The following is a 20,079-nucleotide window of genomic DNA, read 5'->3' on the forward strand; positions in this document are numbered from 1 at the left end:
AGAATAAATGTAGGGGTACAAGGGCAGAAGCAGGGACAAAGGTTAGAAAACTACTGCAAAAATCAATATGAAAAATGAAACTGGCTTAGACTTGGACAGTCACAGAGGAAATGAAAGAAATTAAGATTCTGAATATATTTTGAAGGTAGAGATGACAAGGTCTCCTGATAAAACAGAAGAGGTTAGTGACCACACCAAGGATTTTGATAAGAGGCCCTGGAAAGAGCTTGTCATAATCTGAGATAGAGAAGTCAGCTTTTGGAGGGAGGATTAGGGGTTTGCTTTTGAATAACATCTCAGTCAGTTTTCCCCAAAAAGCAGAACCTGAGACAAGAGATTCTGTTGTCAGGAGTGAACTTTGGGAAGTGATGCCCAAACAGGAATGGAGGATCATTCCTGAAACAGAGGAGTAAGGAAAGTCAATCGAAGGGTGAGTTTTTGAGCTGGTTGCAGCTATGGGTAACTGATGCTTACTGTTACTGGAGACCCTCCAAGGAAAAATGCCTGGAAGACCATCTGCTTGAACTTAGAAGGGAGAGGCATTCACGACTGACTTCCTGTCTCTTTTAGGTCAGGGGTTGTCCTATTCTATATTAACTCTCTCATACTTTCAGGCTTACACATGCTGCAGACTGACTGAGTGGCCACAGGCATTCCGCATAGAGGTAGCAGAAAAGGCAGGAGATGAGCTATTGTTAGTGTACATATGCACACAGCTGGTATCTGTAGCAACTGCTGGAATAAAAAGTTTGGGTGAGAGAATGTGTGGTGGAGAACAAAAGGTGTCTGGTACAGATATGTTAAGTTTGAGATACTTATCAGCCACCCAAGTGGAGATGAAAAATAGCCAGCTGGATATACGGATCTGAATATGATGGGAAAGTTCCAAACCAGAACTGTGAATTTTTTCCAGCATATAAATGATATTAATATCATGAGACAAAATAACAGGACCAAGGGAATAAGTGTATCAAAGAAAAGAGACAAAGTCTTCAGGCCCCCAAGGTTTCATGGTTGGAAAGATGGGGAAGATCCAACAGAGCAGCATAGGATGACTCAGAAGAATATAGATATCCTGAAAACCAAGTGAACAGGAAGGAGGCATGATCAATGGTGTCAAATGCTGCTGAAAGGTCACGATGAGAACTAAGAACTGACCACTGAATTTAGCAACGTGGAGGCTTTGGTGATCTTGACAACTGCATTTGCTAAGGACATCAAAGAATTTTAAGGCTTAGACATCAGAAGTATTGGTAACCTAAATGTTGGGCTTCATGTAGATTATTAGTAGAGAATGAAATGATGCAATGTTCAGACATTGAAAAACACCTGTCGGTAGTCTGTAGATTAAGAAACCACTTTAATGAGTTGGAAGGAAGGAGAAAAGAAAAGTCAGATGGTATGAATTTCAAAAGAAGAAAGGCTGTTAAACTGAAGGCTGGAATAAATTGTTTATCAATGAGTACATTACTTCTGGCTCAGTTAATTCAAGTACTTAGAGCATAATGCTAGAAAGAATAAAGTCAAGAATTTGATCTTAATTCTAGATAGCTATTCTGACAAAGAAAGGAACACTGTCATATGGCCACAGCATACACTACAGTCTTGCACAGGCATACTGGCCTGATGCTAATCACAGGGGATTCCTGACATTAAAGAGCAGAATGCACAGAGTGTTTCCCTACATCAAAGTCATACAAATACTTCTAATGGTAGGTAAGGAGCATCATCTTCTATTACAGACCTATGTGAATATCAACTACTATATCTGATGAATGAATTTTGTATATAGTATATTGATTAAGAACATGACCTTTAGTATCCCGCAAACATATGTTCAAGTCTCAATTCAACACACTTATTAGATGTGTCATATTGGGAAAGGGAACTTTCCTAAGTCTTAGTTTCATCACCTGTAAACTGGGATTATAAGTATGTCAAAATGTCATAGGGTTGTCTTAAAATTCATGCTTAGCACAGTGTATGACACATAATAAACATTAGGTCTCATTATTCATGAGAACGGGAAAATAGGAGCATTTATTTGCTGAAATATAATTATCTACTGAGTCCCACCCTGCTGTCTTTGTTAGCCTAGAAGCATTTTTCTGCAGCAGCTTTCAACTTTATTTTAAACTTGAGAACTCACCAGAGACTGATTTCTGTTTTGTTTCTGCTTTTCAGAAGTCACCTATGAAGTTAAGCCTCTTAAGTGGATTAAGTCAATGGCAATATTGATTTGGGCTTTTTATGAGCTACCAATTCTAGTTATCATAACCTTTCAAGGAAGAAAGAAAAATCCCCTAGAAGATTAGAAACTCTCCCAGTCTCACTCTAAGTAGACTAAATGGTAAAATAATCCAGTGGATGCTTAGTTAGGAAGGCCGTCAGGATAATAAAGAGCAATATTTCCATTTATTCAAACTACAACATCAATAGAATGTGCCTCCTATATTCTACCAGCAAAGCGAAGTGTTCAGATAAATGTATTTTTATTTTTTTAACAGTTTTTAACAGTTTCTGGGAACTCCCAACGTAACAGACCCATTAATATGTAGAGTTTTAAATATATATATGAGTGTGCAATGATACTAACTGAATGAGATTGGGTCATACAACATTTCAAATGGGTTTGTGGCATGAAGGCAATGAAAGGTGATGAAGAACCCAACAGGCTAAGACTCATCTTCTGTTGAAAGGTCACTAAGAGCCCCATCTTTGAGGTCAACGTCATCAGCAAGTATTAGAGGGAATACATGCTAAGCTACTTTGGATAGTGTGGAGAGACCTACATACAATGTAACAAAAGCCATGATGCTTCTGGTAGATTATAGCAGAATAAGACTCTTCTAATCTAATTGGTTACTATGCATGACTACAATACTGAAAAAGATGGATGTTAGAAATTAGATTTTCAGCAGTACTTTTTCCTAGTAGCTCAGCTGGTAAAGAATCCGCCTGCAGTGCAGGAGACCTGGGTTTGATCTCTGAGTTGGGACTATCACCTAAAGAAGGGAACGGCTACCCACTCTAGTATTCTGGCCCTGGAGAATTCCACAGACTGTATAGTTCATAGTCCAGGGGGTCGCAAAGAGTCAGACATGACTAAGCAACTTTCAGTACTCTTTCAGTTTTAAAAAATTTTATTATCTGGTATTAACCATGTCGTTTTTAGCAGAAATATTCTCAAGAAGATCTGAAAACCATTCTCAGACGTTCCACAGCAGTTTAATTGGAGATCTTACAGTCACTGTGACAGAACCAAGAAGTTTTTGTTAAACCTGTTTCCACTATTGCTGTTGCTCATCCATATAGTTAAGTTACAAAGCAAATGGATGAGACTCTACATTTCTCAATGAACTCAGACTGACTGGTGTGGTCATAGCATGCACCCTTATTCCCATGCATAAATTTCTACTTCATTCATTTTCATGTTATTTCCAGTGACACAATTTCCTAGATCCTAAGAATGGGCAGGAAATGACTATCTGAAAATGATTGTAATTGGCATTCTGTGAGTGGAAGGCACCTGTGAAAAGATTTGACAACTGGGAATAATATTTGTGTCCCAGCAGCTTTCAGAATGATTTATGTATACAATCTCAGGTGATCCTCTGTACCACAGTAAGCAAATATTATCTTCACTTTACATAAGAGAAACAAAACCTTGTAGAAGTTACCTTATTGAAAGAAAAATTATGTCTTCAGAACTTACCTACATAGCAAAGTCTACAAGAGGAAAAAAAAAGAGTCCCTGCCCTCAAGAAGTTCACAGTTTAGCTGGTGAAATAAACAAGTTAATAGTCAATTACAATTAAGAGTGATTGGTGCTTTGGTAGGAATATGTACTGAGTGCTGTAGATCAGGGGGGAATCAAACTGAGATTTCACAGGACCAAGAAAAGCTCTCCAGGGCAGGCAGTATCCAGATGGAGGCCTGAAGGTGAAGCAGGACCTCGCCAGGTGAGGAGAGGGGAAAAGCAGGTTTATAACAATACTTGGGTCATAGATGAAAGCTGGTCCAAGTGAACCTAGGGCTCTACCAACATTTGGAATCAACAGGAGGAATTTTATCAGCTCCAAAAACCATAAAGAAATAAGGGACCACAGCGGTAGGGTTGGTAAAGTGGTATAGCTGGATGGTATACAACACAAAGGAGCAGAACTTTTGTTTTATTGAGGTTTGTTGGTTTGTAACATAAGGATTTTAGTGCTGCAGTGGGAACCGAGGTTTGTGGAGTGTGAGAAAGTAAAGAGTAGCCAAGTAGCTCTAAGAAAGTGGCTGAATGAGAAATAGTGGCCTCAGAGGAGAGTCTTGTTTGAGGCAGGATGGAAGGTATGCGGAAATGCCTGAGAGGGCTGCAGGGGAAGGGGCGTTCAAAGCTTCATTAGCTCAATTCAATGCATTCATTCTTTAAGGAAAGTTACTAAGCATTTATTCTGTAATGATGGTCTGCTAGGCTATTAAATAAAAGAGCAATTTGAATTTAAATCATTGTTACTTCAGTATTCTTTTTTCTCTTATACCATCCTGAATAATTCATCACCAAATACATCAAAACCAATATATTCAACTTTTTAATTCAATTTATAAATATTTGTTCACTATGTGTCAAATATTGCACTATATAAAAATGTCCAGTTACTGGTTAATGACATCTGGTTTTACTCCATAATCTTCAAGGACAGGACAAGGGGAAAAGGGTTTAAAGTTCTCTCTGTGGAATTCTGGTAAAAAAATGCTTAGCAGTATACATTGTCAAACACTAGAAAATGGTAGAAATTCCTTGATGCCTTCAAAATCAATAATCAATAAATACTTATTGAATGCCTCCTCTGGAAAATAATGAGTACTGAGTTGAACTCTGGTGAGACTTAGGGTATAAAGGATGAATAATTAGAATTGTTGTGCTTACACAGGGAAGAAAACAATCAACACATTGCACTACCATAGAAGCTTGGTGACAACTGAAATAGAATCAAATTTCACAAAACTCATAGAGGGGTAGGTTTAGTGTCGTCCTGCCTGAAGGCATGTTCTCTGAAGGTCCTTGGCAGCCTTGTGATTCAATTTTAAGTGCTTTGAACTTTGATTCAGAACCTGAGTAATAAAAACTGCTTAATTGGGTTCCTTTTACAGCTTCTATTTTTTTTAAGCGTTATTTTAGCAGAAGTTCAAGTGTTCTACCAAGAGAATGACTTATGAGAGTTTGTTTCGGGTGTTGAAAAGGTAACTTTCTGATGGCACTCTTGTTGAATCTGGACATCACATAAGATTACAAATCCAGGACAACAGCCCTCCACAGTGTTCTTAGGAAGGCAGAATTCTAACAACGTGGGCTCCAAACTTTACATTGAAATGTGCATTTCAATCTGACAATATTTAAATACGTGCAAATAAGAATTGCAAATCAACCTTCTAGATCATCCTATTAGTACAGTAGAACCACAATTAAAATTCTAAATACTAGGGAGTCTCATTTAATTGAAGTTATCTCCCTCTCCATTCACCACTGGCAGTTGGCATTGATAAAGAACACAAAGTCACCTCTGAGCTTTCTGTTTCTTTATTTCTACACCGAGGCCACTCTTCACTGGCTTTTGCATCCATAGTCTAGTACAATAAGACTGGAAGTAACTGATCAGAGTAACACCCTCCTCATCACAGAAAGTCACTTACACCAATTCCTCAGCTAAATTCAACTCTACAAACTAAGGCATGGAAAAAAAAGAAAACTCACATATTTTAAACAGCTTTTTGTCAATGAATTTTAGGCTAACTGTTAACTGCAAAAGGTTTAGAACTTACATTTCAATTTTATCTAAACTTGTTATTTATGGTATGGCAAAGACTAGAAACCATTCAGACAAAACATCATATACTAAAACTATCAAATACTCTTCTATGAAAAGTAAAAGAGATACATAGCAATCAAGGTGGCCAAAATTCAAATTTGAGCCTCTTACAAATTTACCTCACCAGAAGAGAAATGCTAAGTGCAACACATTTAATAAATTCATTTGTTCAATAATATTCATCAAACACCTATAATCTGTCAAATATTGTTCTATGCTCTAAAGTTAATTCCCAAAGCATGGTGGCAGAAAAGATAGCATAGCTAGCCCACTTGTGTTTTTAAGTCAAATATCCATTCACCTGATAGATTCCACAGCCCATTGACCACATATACTGACCCCACCAATCATAGTGTGGTTTGGAGAGAACATGCTGACTGACAGACCTGGCAGGGGGTGGATATAGCAGAAATCAGCTATATTGTTCTCTGGTGTGTGTGAGGGAAACAATTTAGGAACATAGCTTGCCAGCCACTAACACTTGTCGAGCATACCTGGAACTTAGGGCTTTTGGAGTGGGAAATTATGGGAAAAATAGGAGGCATAAGTGTCTATGTATGAACTTTAGATGCTATTCCATATAGCTTCTCTTCTGTTTTTGCCTCTCCATTTTTATACATAAGTATATCTTGTTTAAGAAAATGCAATCAATAGGAAAAATTTACAGAGCCATTCCATTAAAAATTAATCTACCTCATTATTTCTTTAAATTACATATATAAATTATATAAATATAAAACTATAAATTATGTTATATACATATAAATAATGATCACAAAATATAAACATGTGTATTTACACACAGAAAATGTATAATAACATTCTGTATTTCCTGTGACTCTTATTTTTCAACACTACAGATAACTTTTTTCCAATTAGTGAATGTGATTTTGTACCCTATTTATTGATATGCCTGATATGAATACAATATTTGAGACATGTTAGCATTCAGCCTACTTGCATGTCAATGTGATAATTTTTTAAAGTGTTCTCAAAACTCTGGACTTGAACCATTACCAAGGAGACATACTTGGACTTTAGCAGCGAAACCTTATAAATGTCTTAGTTGAGGGTAGAGAAATGAATCTTACCTTAAACCTTCAAATTCTAGGAAAGGTTTGGGTGTGTCCTTATTAAATTCCTTTTATTTTTTTGCCTGTGAGCTCATTTCTAACTTCTTTCACGATATAAAAAGACACAAAGGGTCATTTGCTCAAACAGTTAAAGACTCAAGAGTAATAAAATTAAATACTTCATATGTTACAGGAAAGACTGGCACCAAAATAGCACTGCATATGGTCCAGTTTATACTGACGGGACAGCAGAATTCTCAGCTTTTAGTATAAAAGGCTTCAAATGAGAATATTTCCAAGGTTCAAGGGGATTCCAGATTTATCTTCTGTCACCTCTAGACTCTTTCAGAATTATAATGAGAAAGAAAAGTGCCAAAAATAAATAGAACTTATTTGTATATGGAGCTAGTTCTGTATCACAGATGACCAAGAAAGCAGAATAACCGTTTTCTAACAGGATGATTTCCTGACAGGACATGTTGGCATTACCTCACAGTCATTCCTTTGCAGATATTTAAAACTGCTTTTGCTGTTCACATAAATATAAAGCTACATTTTGAAAAGTCAATTCTGAAATCGTGTTCAAATCTTTGTAATAAAAGAGAATCAACACGTAACATGGATACTGTCTGAATCAATTCTATGGACCTTTCAAGATGCCACGGCTTCCCTTTTAGGTATTGAACCAAATCCATGCCCCTTCACTTCACTTTTTAGGTTTAGCAACTGCTTTCTTCTATATTTCAACAACCTCCCTTTTTCATCAATCTTCAGTAGTCTCTCTGCTTCAGCCAAGTTATCTATCATGTTTGTCATTCAAATGGTCTGACTTGCCCATGTCTGGCCTTTGAGTTAACTATATAGTAAATGGGCCCTAAAGAGTTAAAAAGGAAAAGAACAAAGCTTTTTTTTCCTGTTTTCACCACCCCCGGGGTATGTATCCCCTTTGAGTTTGCTCTGTAGCTGAAGCAATTCAAACAGAGGAACCAAATTATGTACCGAAAAAGAGGACAGTTGCTTTGTTTCCCAGGGCATAGTCATCTCTGTGATGCTCAGCCAGGAAGCCAGTCTTTCACTTCAGAAATTATGTAGATCCGCAAAGGAAAATACATAATTCCACAGTGTAAAGAGTTATTTATGAAGAAAACTTCAGAATTATTCTTCATACTGTGGTGTAGGTTTTAATCTAGATTGACGAAGAAGCATTAAAGGGTTAAACATAATATTAAGCAAAGGGAGCTCAGGGATAGACAGTTGAAATGGATGAGTGTGCAGAGGTAAGAGATATTTTCGGACTGAGAGCAAAAGACCGTGCAGCCTCAAAGCTGCAAGGCTGAAGTGGTAAACTGACCCAGCTATTCCTGGATAAAGAGTGGCCATAGATAAGAGAGATTGGTCAAAGGTAAAACCACACTGTGTAATATGTCTGTAATTAGTGGTAACTATCGGAGAAGGCAATGGCACCCCACTCCAGTACTCTTGCCTGGAAAATCCCATGGACGGAGGAGCCTGGTGGGCTGCAGTCCATGGGGTCACTGAGTCAGACATGACTGAGCGAATTCGCTTTCACTTTTCACTTTTCACTTTCATGCATTGGAGAAGGAAATGCAACCCACTCCAGTGTTCTTGCCTGGAGAACCCCAGGGACGGGGGAGCCTGGTGGGCTGCCGTCTATGGGGTCGCACAGAGTCGGACACAACTGAAGCGACTTAGCAGCAGCAGTGGCAACTGTGTATTGTTTTATGAAGTTAGTTTAAGAATCTATATAGAAAAAAAAAAGAATCTATATAGAGAATCTATACAGAGAATTTGCTGTATAGATTAAAATCTATATAGAGAATTATATAGGACTATTTTGAAAAATAACCCTTCTAGGTGAATCCTACCATTTGATAATGTCTTGGTATCTAGGAGGTGATGAATTGTGACTGATTGTGGCTACCTATATGTGTGTGTGGTTAGTCATTCAGTTGTGTCTGACTCTGCGATTCCATGGACTGTAGCCCAGCAGGCTCCTCTGTCCGTGAGATTGCCTGGGCAGGAATACTGGAGTGGGTTGCCATTTCCTCTTCCAGGGGATCTTGCCGACCCAGGGAGGGGACCTGCATCTCCTGCATTGGCAGGCTGATTCTTTACTACTGAGCCACCTGGAAAGATGTGGCTACCTACACTCACAGCTTAATGATGAAGAGTAAAGGGGAGTTTTATAGCAGTGAGGACTTCTGAAGGATGCATGAAGGTGCGATTTCTATAGTGCATCACTGTAAATAGCCTTCCTCCATTTTTGCAACTATTTGGCTCCCTTCCCTTCTCCGAAGTCAGATTCCAAACTTGTGTGTACAATATGTATTTTTGTACACATCAGCCTAACTTGAAATCATTTGTATGTAGAGGTGTGTTATATAAATGTCTATATAAGGAAATATCATCTCCCTTGTCAGAAACAAAATGCAGACCATCTGTGGATTTAGCACTAGGTAGAAAACTTCCCAGTTGATGATGAGCACAGTAAATCAAGGTGACAGTGCCAAGGGAAGGTGAAATTCAGGGGCTGAGCCTTCCACCTTCAAAAGCTTTTCCTTGTAGCTTCTACTTTTAGTACTAAATCGTGTAAGATCTACGCTGCATTAGCTAGGGGGAGATGAAATTCCCTTAGCAGAGAATCTTAACCCATGGCCCACGGATACAGAAGGACTTCAAGCTTCCTGAAACCCTTGAAATACATGGCTGATGTTGTATGTATGTGCATTTTTTTTTCTGAAAAAAAGATTCAGAGCTTTAATCAGATTCTCAAAGCATTTAGTAGTCCTCTGCCCCTCTGTCCTCTACTGTGAAGAACCATTACTCTGGGCATTGGGAGATTTGACGGATTTTCAGAAGAATGGTATGATCTGATTTGTGTTTACAGAGATCACTGCTAACAATATGGAGGAGCATCTGGAGTTCCCTTTTCATTAGAAGAAGAAATTATAACATATAAAGAAAATATCCTATCTCCCTCAGATATATTACAGAGTGGAATCCCCCCAAATAAAGAATTTCCAACCTCAGTTTGGCACTCAATACTACTTGGAAATCATTATTGCAAATGAGAACAAATATTTAAAGCATGGAGTACAGTGTGGATATCATGTACTAGAGCTGCATCTAATAGTGTAGATGGAAGAACATAGGCTTTAATCAGTCATGAATTTATATTTTAGCTCTGCTATTTACTCAAGCTATGTACTTCTATTAAATAGGGGTCATGATGCTTATCTCCACATCACAGGGTTATGAGAAGGACTAAAGAAAAGCAATATGTGAACCCACTCAGCAGATTACTTGACATGTTGTTGTTTAGTTGCTCAGTCATGTCCAACTCTGGCAACCCCATTGTGCGGCCTCTTGAGCAGCCCGCCAAGCTCCTCTGTCCATGAGATTTCCCAGGCAAGAATACTAGAGCTGGTTGCCATTCCCTTCTCCAGGGGATCTTCCATACCCAGGGATCGAACCTGGGTCTCCTACATTGGCAGGTGGATTCTTTACTATCTGAACCACCAGGGAAGCCCACTTGGCATATAATGGTCAATAATATTAATTGTTGTTAATATTTCCACATCTCCATCTTCAGTCCTGCCTCACCTGAGCTGAAGATATGTATGTACATTTCATCTTGGCCAGGTTGAAAACCTCCCTTGTTACTCATATAAAGTTCTTGACTTGATGCCCACTTTCAGCAGACAGCCTTCTCTCTCCTTTATCCAAGACATGAAATTCAATGCTTGCCACTCCATTTTGGAATTTACCTCCTGTCTGAGAGGAAGCACTGAACTCTTTCAAAGCCTTTCCTTCTACCTGAGATTCTGAAATATTCTCCAATGGAGCCTTATTCCAGTCACTACACTCATTTGTACTCACTCTTCAAGTCCTTGTGATTTGGTGTCATTCTCTAAGATTATTAGAACTGTTTATCATCTTGAATGCACATTGCACAATGGAATCTTCTCAGGGATTTTTTTTTAATGCCTGGGTCCCACGACTAAAAATTTGGATTTAATTGGTCTGAGGAGCAGTGTTGGCACTGGGATTTGTAAAACCCCAGGTAATTTTAATGTCCAACTGAGGTAGAGAATCTCTGGTCCAAAGCCAGCAATGACTTTCTAACGGCTTTTTTTTTTTTTTTTTTGCTTTTTCTCGATTTTCATTCTACTTGTTGATTCTGAAGTCTTTGACTGTTTAGTCACCTCTTCCCATTGGAAAGCCTCTCCCCTTCCCTTTGATTCTCCTCTGACATCTCAAGACCAGCCTTTATCTTCTACCCATTATTTTAAATTAATAGGTCTCTTGGGGTATTGTATTTGGCATTCTTTATTTCTGACTGTACATCTTCTCACTGGATGATCTTTTCTACTCTTGCTACTTCTGGAACCACCTATCTCTAGGTGATTACACACACACACACAGACACCATTTCCTTGAACTTGAGATCTAAATTTGGAGCTATGTCTGCATACAGTGATGGCAGTGGGACCTAATGTCAGACTTCCTGGGTTCCAATATCCCAGTCCTATTACTTACTATCTCTGTAATACTGGGCAAGTTATTTAGCATCTCTGATTCTCACTTTACACATCTGTAAAATAGGGATAATAATGATCCCAACCTCATAGCATATTAGGAAGATTAAATAACACAATCCATCAAAAGTACCTTACTCAGTGCCTGGTGCTTAATAAATGTTAGATGTTTCACGTATAATCATCATTATCATTCCACAAGCAGAGTACATGGTTCTAGACTCTCATAGTACTTTACATATACCACTTTTGTAACATTAATCATATAGCAGTACTGTAGCTGGTTTATATCTGCCTTCCTAAATGTCCTCTGAATTCTTGGAGGGGAAAGATTGCTTCTCGTTCATCTGTATCCTTAGAGTTTAACTTGGCAGAACTTGGCACAGATAAGCAGACCACAGGGAGGAAATAGGTTTCATCTCTCTTGCCAACTCTAATTGATTGACAATGTTTGCACAGAATACTGTGTAGATAAGGATGTGAGGCCACAGTTGGGCTCAGCAGGAAAGCGTTCCACGATTTGATTAGGGATGTTCGCGGTGCTACAGGTAGAGGGCACAGTGCATAAATGGCATGGATATTCCATAACTGTTTCAGATGCTACATAAATAACCAATTATCAATTAACTTTTCATAAACAAATGATCCTAGCTGAAAGACATGAACCAGTTGGAGTTGTTGCTAAATAACTTAGTTTTCTCTTATAGTTTAAAATTTGGGGCAGTCATTATAGATTTTTATGCTAGAAACTTGTGACAACTAGAAGCATAACATGCTTACAGCAGAAAATTCATCACAGGTGATCAAATGTGGTTGAAATTTTCATTTTACAGGCCTTGCTACATTATATTACACCTGCCATCGGTGATATTTCCCATATAAATACAGATTTGGAGACTGAATTCTTTCAAGATTTTTGTGGGAACTGTTATCCAAACTGTTTAGATATAAGCCAACAATAGTTTATACTACTGATAAGTGCTTGAAATTAGAGTCAAGATGTGCTTTTCAAACCTGGGCTTCTGTCTACACCTTGAATCCACAAGTGGCAATATTGTTTGAGCAGATTCTGCTGTGGGATGAAGTGGTTTATTAGTCAGGGGCAATGAGGAGGAAAATAATACTCATGTGTGCCCATTTATTTCAAGATGAACTTCATTCACCTAGCAAAGTACCTGGAACACTTGACACTAAATGAATGTTTAATGCATAAATGAGTAAATGAAAAAATGGATGGAGGGATGGATGGATGGATGGATGGATAGATGGGAGGATAGGTGGATGGATGGATGACAGATTAGCTTTGCTTCCATGTAATCTTGGTAAATTCAGATTGGCAATTTTACTTTCTTTCCACCAGATGGCGATAATGTGAGATTTAGGTTTAGGTTTCAATACAGAAAGCAGAAAACAAACAAACAAAAAACGGTGTTAGGAGAAAGAGAAGCCACAAAAGAGAGGTTAAGAAGGAAGAAATGAAATGTTTGTGTCAGATGCAGTTCTCAAGCCTCTATGATCCCGTGAGATTTGTAATAGATCTTCCTCATACCATTTGTTATGCATGGGTGACTTTCACTCATAATCACTTTTCAGTAAAGCAGCTATATTCAAAACCAATCTTATTATAAAAATCATAGGGCAATTCTCATAACTAAAATTATTATCTTTGATTTATATATCCACACATTTTCATTCATTTTATAATCATTTCTTAGTTAACTGATGCCTCACTTGGAAGTGAGGCTGCTTGGTAGCCTCACACAACTGCTAACCTGGGTGCCTCTAGGAAATGTACCCCAGCTATTAGACCTGCCAAAAATCATATAAAATAAGCTTGCCTAAGGCTCATTCATCCTATTAGCAAAGAATTGTGTGTAATATTAGATTAGTGTCCATCTCTTAATTAGAAAGCTTTTGGAAAATAAGAAAATTGGTTTTAAAATCCAGTGCTCTGTGTACATAGTGGGAGTGGGGATGGGTTCTGCTTTTTTGGCAAATAAAGATAAGAATATGAAGATTTAAAATAGGATCAAGTATTTCCTCTTATTAATATTTCCCCAAGCAAGTCCTGAATTGAATGACACAGTAAGTTCCCTAAAAAGTAGAAAAAACAAACAAGACTCAGAAATATTTCATTATAAATATTGAATATGATATAGCATATCATTTGCCCCTTACTAAAGAAAATCAGAACACAAAGGCTTTTTAAACCTCCTTGTAAAACCTTGGTCACTGAACACAAAAGAAGCTGAAAAGGCTTTTAGGGAAGCAAATGAAAGGAAACTAACCATTACTGAGTTCCTAAACACTTTCACACTTATGATCACAATTAATCCTCACAACAACTTCATGATGTACAAATGGGAGGCAGTGTAGCACAGTGAACAATGGAAACTTTGGAGTCATAGACTTGATTTCCAATGCCAACTCTTACTACTTCTTGGCTGTAAAAACCAGCAAGTTATTTCTCTCTGAGCCTCAGTTACCTCATTGGTAAACTGGAGATAACATCTCATCTCATAAGGCATTTGTGAAGAGTAAATTTAAGTATCTAGTAGAGCCCTGGAACACAGCAGGTACTATTCAAGTTTTCTTTTATTATTATTGCTACTTTTATTTTTTCTATTGTGATTATGGTATTGATGACGATGAAGTCAACTCTGCAGTCAACTTTATAGGCTCAGAGAGCTGAAGTAACTTGCTTAAGGCCGCACAGTTAGTGAGCTTAAAAGGCATCTAGCACAGTGTCTGATACTATAGCAGGTGCCCAGTCAAACTTATGTTAACTTTCTTCTTTCCTATTTTAAAACGCAATGATTTTCTGAGAATTTTGGATGCATGAGACAAGTGCTCGGGCCTGGTGCACTGGGAAGACCCAGAGGGATCGAGTAGAGAGGGAGGTGGGAGGGGGGATCGGGATGGGGAATACATGTAAATCCATGGCTGATTCATGTCAATGTATGACAAAAACCACTACAATATTGTAAAGTAATTAGCCTCCAACTAATAAAAATAAATGGAAAAAAAAATAAATGCCTTGATTAATAAAAAAAAATGAGTCAGGTCCCCTCTAGCTAGTTTGATGCAAGATGCTACCACATGTTTGCAAAAATCAAGAACATTTTCTTATACATAAAGGTATACATGGACCAAAATAACACAGAGGATTCCAGACTTCACAAAAAAAAGGATGATCAGGGGCCCACAATTTTGCCTGATGTAGGTTAATTCATTTCTCCCCTAAAGAGACACATATGTTCCCTCCTAGGTGTCTCTAAAGATCATGAAGTCAGTGATAAGAAGACCCTAACTTTCCAAACTCTCACTTCCTGGATCTTTATACTTGACAGAAGTCAATATAACAAATGATGGTGGTAGTTAAAATAGGTCAAAAACATGTTTATTTCAGTTCATGGATGATAGATTCGGGTTTTAGTCCTTAATTTTTTTCAGGTCTCACTCTACACATTGTCCCTGGGTAATCTCATTCATCTCCAGGCATCTCCTACTATATAAGACACCAGTGAACTCAAGTCTATTTATTTCAACAGTCCAGATCTTTCCTGAAGTCTAGACACACATTAACAACTGCTTGGCAGGAAAATCCACCTGGATGTCACCCAAGCAACTTCAACCTAACATGTTCAGAAAGAAACTCATTCCCTTTCAAACCCACTCCTCCTATTTTTCTTCTCTTGGTAAATGGATCACCATCCTCCCAGTTTTCTGACTTGAAATTCAGAATCATCTTTGACTCTGTTATCTCTTTCAAACTCGACAAGTAATCAATTACTAAGGCTTATCAATTCTACCACACTAATACCTCTTGAATATGTTTCTTCACCTCTACTGATACAGCCAGAGTTTAGACATTCATCACCATCCTTAGCCTGGGCTAATTCAGTGGCTTCATAGATTGTCTCCCTGCATCCAATTTCCCCCAATTGCAATCAATCTTCTACACTGCTGCTTACACATCTACAATACTCTTCTACACTTCTCATCCAAAGAATTGTAAGTCATCAGGAAATTCTCTATTACTTAAAAGCTTTTTTAAAAATGTGTAAAGGAAAAAAAGGAACTCCTAACTTGGGCGTGGAAGACATTTTGTGATCTGATGCCAATGCACCAATTTTCATATTGAAATTTTCATCATGCTAAGTCTTTTCATGATTTTATGCTTTTGCACCTGCTAACCTACCCTCTGGGCTTCCCTGAGAGCTCAGTTGGTAAAGAATCTGCCTGCAATGCAGGATACCTGGGTTCAATTCCTGGGTGGGGAAGATCCACTGGAAAAGAACCTGCCTCCTTGGAATGTCCTTTTCCTGAGTGTGTGTGTGTGTGTGTGTGTGTGTGCACACACGTGTGTACAGTCAGTCATGTCCAACTCTTTGTGACCCCATGGACGGTAACTCACCAGGTTCCTCTGTCCATTGGATTTCCCAGGCAAGAATACTGGAGTAGGTTGCCATTTCTTCCTCCAGGGGATCTTCCCCACCCAGGGATCGAACCTGCATCTCCTGTATTAGCAGGCTAATTCTTACCATCATACCACCTGGGAAACCCTCGCCCTTTTCCTGGTAAACTCTTATTCAAATGTGAAAAAATTGATCAAATATCACTTTTCTATGGACTCTGCTTCACCCATGTACTTCCATAGTGCTTTATTTATCTGTAAATGTACCTGCTACATTTAAGTGTAATGATTTGTCAGATGTCTATTTTCTCCACAACATTATGGGTTTCCTACAAGCGGAAACTATCATGGTCATCTACATCCCAAGCATCTGACTTGAAGCCTGACACATAGCAAGTGCTCAATAAAAGCTTATTGAATAATAATAGGCTATTAAAGAGAAATTAGGATGACATTTTAGAAGACAAACTTTCTCTCATCTCAAAATTTATTTTAAGAACAATGCACACAGACAAAATCTGGCTAGGTCTTTATACTGACTCGATATAAAATCGCTTATATTTTTAGAACAAACAGTCACTAGAAGTGCATTCTTATTAAAATTCACAACTTTATTAGGTCAAGCACTCTATACACTGATTCTATAAGCCACAACTCACAATTATAAGTTCATATTTTGTAAAGACAATCTTATAGAGAAATATTAATGGTAATTACACATTGCTTAAAGCATAGTAGAGCCAAAAAATTTCCCATATGAAAATATTTCCTAATTTTCAGTTATGCAGAAGAAAAAAATTACTCATAACAAAGTTGCAGTCTTCAGCAGACTAAACAGGGAAGACTAAAATGAAGTTCTTGAAAAGACAGACATAAAACTTTTACCAAGTATGTTAAGAGCTAAAACATTAGTGCTTTCTTGCATTTCTTTTTCCTGGGGATGGTCTCGCTCCCTGTCTCCTGTACAATGTCACAAACCTCCGTCCATAGAGTGTCCCTTGGACTGTGAGGAGATTCAACCAGTCCATCCTGAAGGAGATCAGTCCTGGGTGTTCATTGGAAGGACTGATGTTGAAGCTGAAACTCCAATACTTTGGCCACCTGATGTGAAGAGCTGACCCATTTGAAAAGACCCTGATGCTGGGAAGGATTGAGGGCAGGAGGAGAAGGGGATGACAGAGGATGAGATGGTTGGATGGCATCACCAACTCAATGGACATGAGTTTGGGTAAACTCCCGGAGTTGGTCATGGACAGGGAGGCCTGGCGTGCTACAGTCCACGGGGTCACAAAGAGTGGAACACAACTGAGTGACTGAACTGAACTGAACTGAAAACATTAGTAACATAGTTAATATAAATATTTAGTGTATATCTAAATGTTGGTATGAATATCTTAAATTTTGGCTCAATTTAAAATTTTTCTAATGTAAGATTCCAATAAAACAATTTTCATTTGTAATAATCTTTCATGGTCTGTGGTGGTCCCTGAGAATTTGCATTTCTAACAAGTCAGTAGGTGATTCTGCTGCTGGTGGACCAGGGTCCATGCTTTGAGAACCATTGATCTAGATAATCAAATCATTTAAAAAAAAAATCTCCACACAGACTTATTGTTTTTTTAAAAAAAGTAATCAGTGCCAACATCAGCATCTCTTTTTTTTCCTATGAAGTGAAAATGGGGTCTAATACCACTTCTCTATCATCTGAAAAGAAATAAGGAAATCATAGTTCTATCTACCTGTTTTCTACTTATTAGAAACTATCTTGTCAATCCACAATTGAGAAACTAAGGTTGTCCAAAGGATATGTCCCACATCACGGCTGTGGTAGAGGGGGTTCCAACCATTTCTTACCTTCCCTTTGGACTGTGCTGCACAAGGTCTCAGCGTTCTGTCGACAGACTTTCTGGACCTTTGCTTGGTAGTCTCCACTAACCTTTTTACAGCTCTTTTAGATGCCGAAGATTTATTTGAGACTTTCGTCCCATATAGGCAATGGCTTGAAAAGCACTTAGCTGTTTACTTTTCATCTTACTATAAATTATTTATTTTTCAGTCTGTAAATGGCTATTTGTAGGATTAGGCAAATTTTGAATGTTCTGATAAGAGGATTGTTGCATGCAAACTCATGCATAATCCGTAAAAAGCACATGTAACCTACAACCACAGTTAGGATTGGCACATGAAACAGATTCACTAAGCATATGTAAGAAGTACGAATTATTAACCCATTAACATCAGCAAATTTGTTTCCGAAACATAAGTTTATGCATACAACCATTCCCTAGTGAGAAATCATATTCGCTATAAAAATCCAATAAAAACATACCTTGGGTAGATTTCTCGACTTCTTTTCTTGTCCTACTCTGGCTATTGTAATTCATCCTCAGCTCTTGGTTATATTCATGCAGAGTTTCTCTGGAGTTGTATGACTGTCTTGGTTTTCTTCCATCTTCACTCTCATCGGAAGAACTGGTATAAGCTAGGTCCATTTCATGCTTGACTTTTGACAGAGGCTGGTAGGGTTTGCAGTCTGTTTGCTCCATCTCTGATGAAGCAAGCTCCGTTTCATGAAAAAAGGAAGAGGAACTCCTTCAGTGTAAGCAGTCCTGAAAGAGGGATGGAAAAACACAAGCTTGCTTAGATTTGTCCTTTTGCAAGAAAATGCATCTGGCAGATTCACAATTGCTCCTGATAATACTATCAAAGGAGGGGAGCCAAAGACAAACTGCATGACATGAAACTAGCCTGGGGCAATAATAACACTGTGTTCCATGCATACTTCATCAAGCATTTAGGATTAAGCTGGAGGTAGCAGTATCAGAAAATACTTAAGGTTAAAAAGAGACAGCCTTCAAAAATATTTGTAATGGAAAGCAAATAAAGGACTGTGTTGTTCTGTGGTGTGTGCATGTTTTTAATGCTAAAGTCTGTGGTCAGATTAAAAAGTATATATAAGATTTGAAAGTGGCCAGAAGTACAAATATTAACCCAGCACATCCTACATTTGACATGAAAACTGGTAAGAGAACTACATTCAGAAAAAAACACGTTCTTGCCTCTGGTTTAATATTGCATTTAAGAAAGGGGCTCCGAGGAAGAGAATGAATCTGAGTTAGAGAGGCTCATGAAATAAAGTGTCCTTAAGGGGGACTGAGCTCTTTGTGTTCATATTGTGGCTTCTGCGCCTCGGGCTTGCAGAGCATTTTTAATGAGTTAGGTGGTGGTAAATTTTTGTTCTTCATAGTACCAAGAGGATATAAACAGCACTTCTAGTGAGTATACTGGTGTAGAAACAGCAGGATCTAAATCGGGTTTAGAAATAGAAATTTAAAACTTCATGATAAATCATTGAAAGAAATCCCCTTCCCCACAGAACGCTGAGCTAGGAGTCATAAGGCTCTTAAGACCAGAAGAGGCATTATCCCCCTTACTGAGCACAGAGCAGTTTGAGAAGCTCAAACGCCATCTGAGATGTCAAAGTCTTCTGAGAAGTTTTAAGTCCTGTAAACATGTGCTTATTTTCATTCTGTATGTTCTTTTATCATCATTTTCCTGCACTCTTGCAACTTTGCAACTTGGTCCTTTCATACAATGTTAAAGCAACTTCACTTGAAACCAAACAAGGCCATGATTTTATTTTGCAGTGAAAATGACTCCCTGATTTTTCTTCAGCTCTTCACCATATGCATTTTCAAAGAAATCGACTGACATCTGGATGGTGGCTCCTTTGTCACCTACAGTATCTCACTTTTGGGAATTTCTATCACATGTATAGCAAAAAGAACATTGAAATCACTCTGTAAAGCCAATAGATTGACTGATGAGCATTCAAAGGTACACAATGTTTTGTAGCATGAACAGTTTCACTAGTTGGGGCCTTATTTCCCTAACCACATATTAAGGTCCTTGAAGGCAGACTCTGAGTCTTATGCATCTTTATATACCCCATACCACTTAGCACTACTCTAGGCACATACATAGTAAAAACTATTTAACTCCTGAACCTACAAATTCCATAAGTGGTCTATGGAGGCACCTTGTTTGCTTGAATTGACATCAGAGCTGAGCATCCTTGGAGAGAAAGCAGATAAGTGAATATATACTGGTAATTCAGCAACAATCTAAGTTCGTGCTATCTTACATACTGAATCTAAAATCCTCAATTCACAGCT

General features: G+C 38.1%; 1 protein-coding gene across 2 annotated transcripts in view; it reads right to left on the reverse strand.

The window, feature by feature from the left end:
• The window catches only part of TENM1 (teneurin transmembrane protein 1), an 882,499-nt gene that overhangs the window by 605,358 nt on the left and 257,062 nt on the right, over positions 1 to 20,079 (reverse strand). For both annotated transcript variants that reach the window (XM_043896987.1, XM_043896986.1), the window contains one exon: positions 18,234 to 18,513. In XM_043896987.1, the coding sequence (XP_043752922.1) occupies positions 18,234 to 18,450 (217 nt within the window). In that variant the 5' untranslated portion in view covers positions 18,451 to 18,513. The remainder of the gene's footprint in view (positions 1 to 18,233; positions 18,514 to 20,079) is intronic.

The sequence above is a fragment of the Cervus elaphus genome, chromosome X (assembly GCF_910594005.1).
Source record: "Cervus elaphus chromosome X, mCerEla1.1, whole genome shotgun sequence".
NCBI classification, from domain to species: domain Eukaryota; kingdom Metazoa; phylum Chordata; class Mammalia; order Artiodactyla; family Cervidae; genus Cervus; species Cervus elaphus.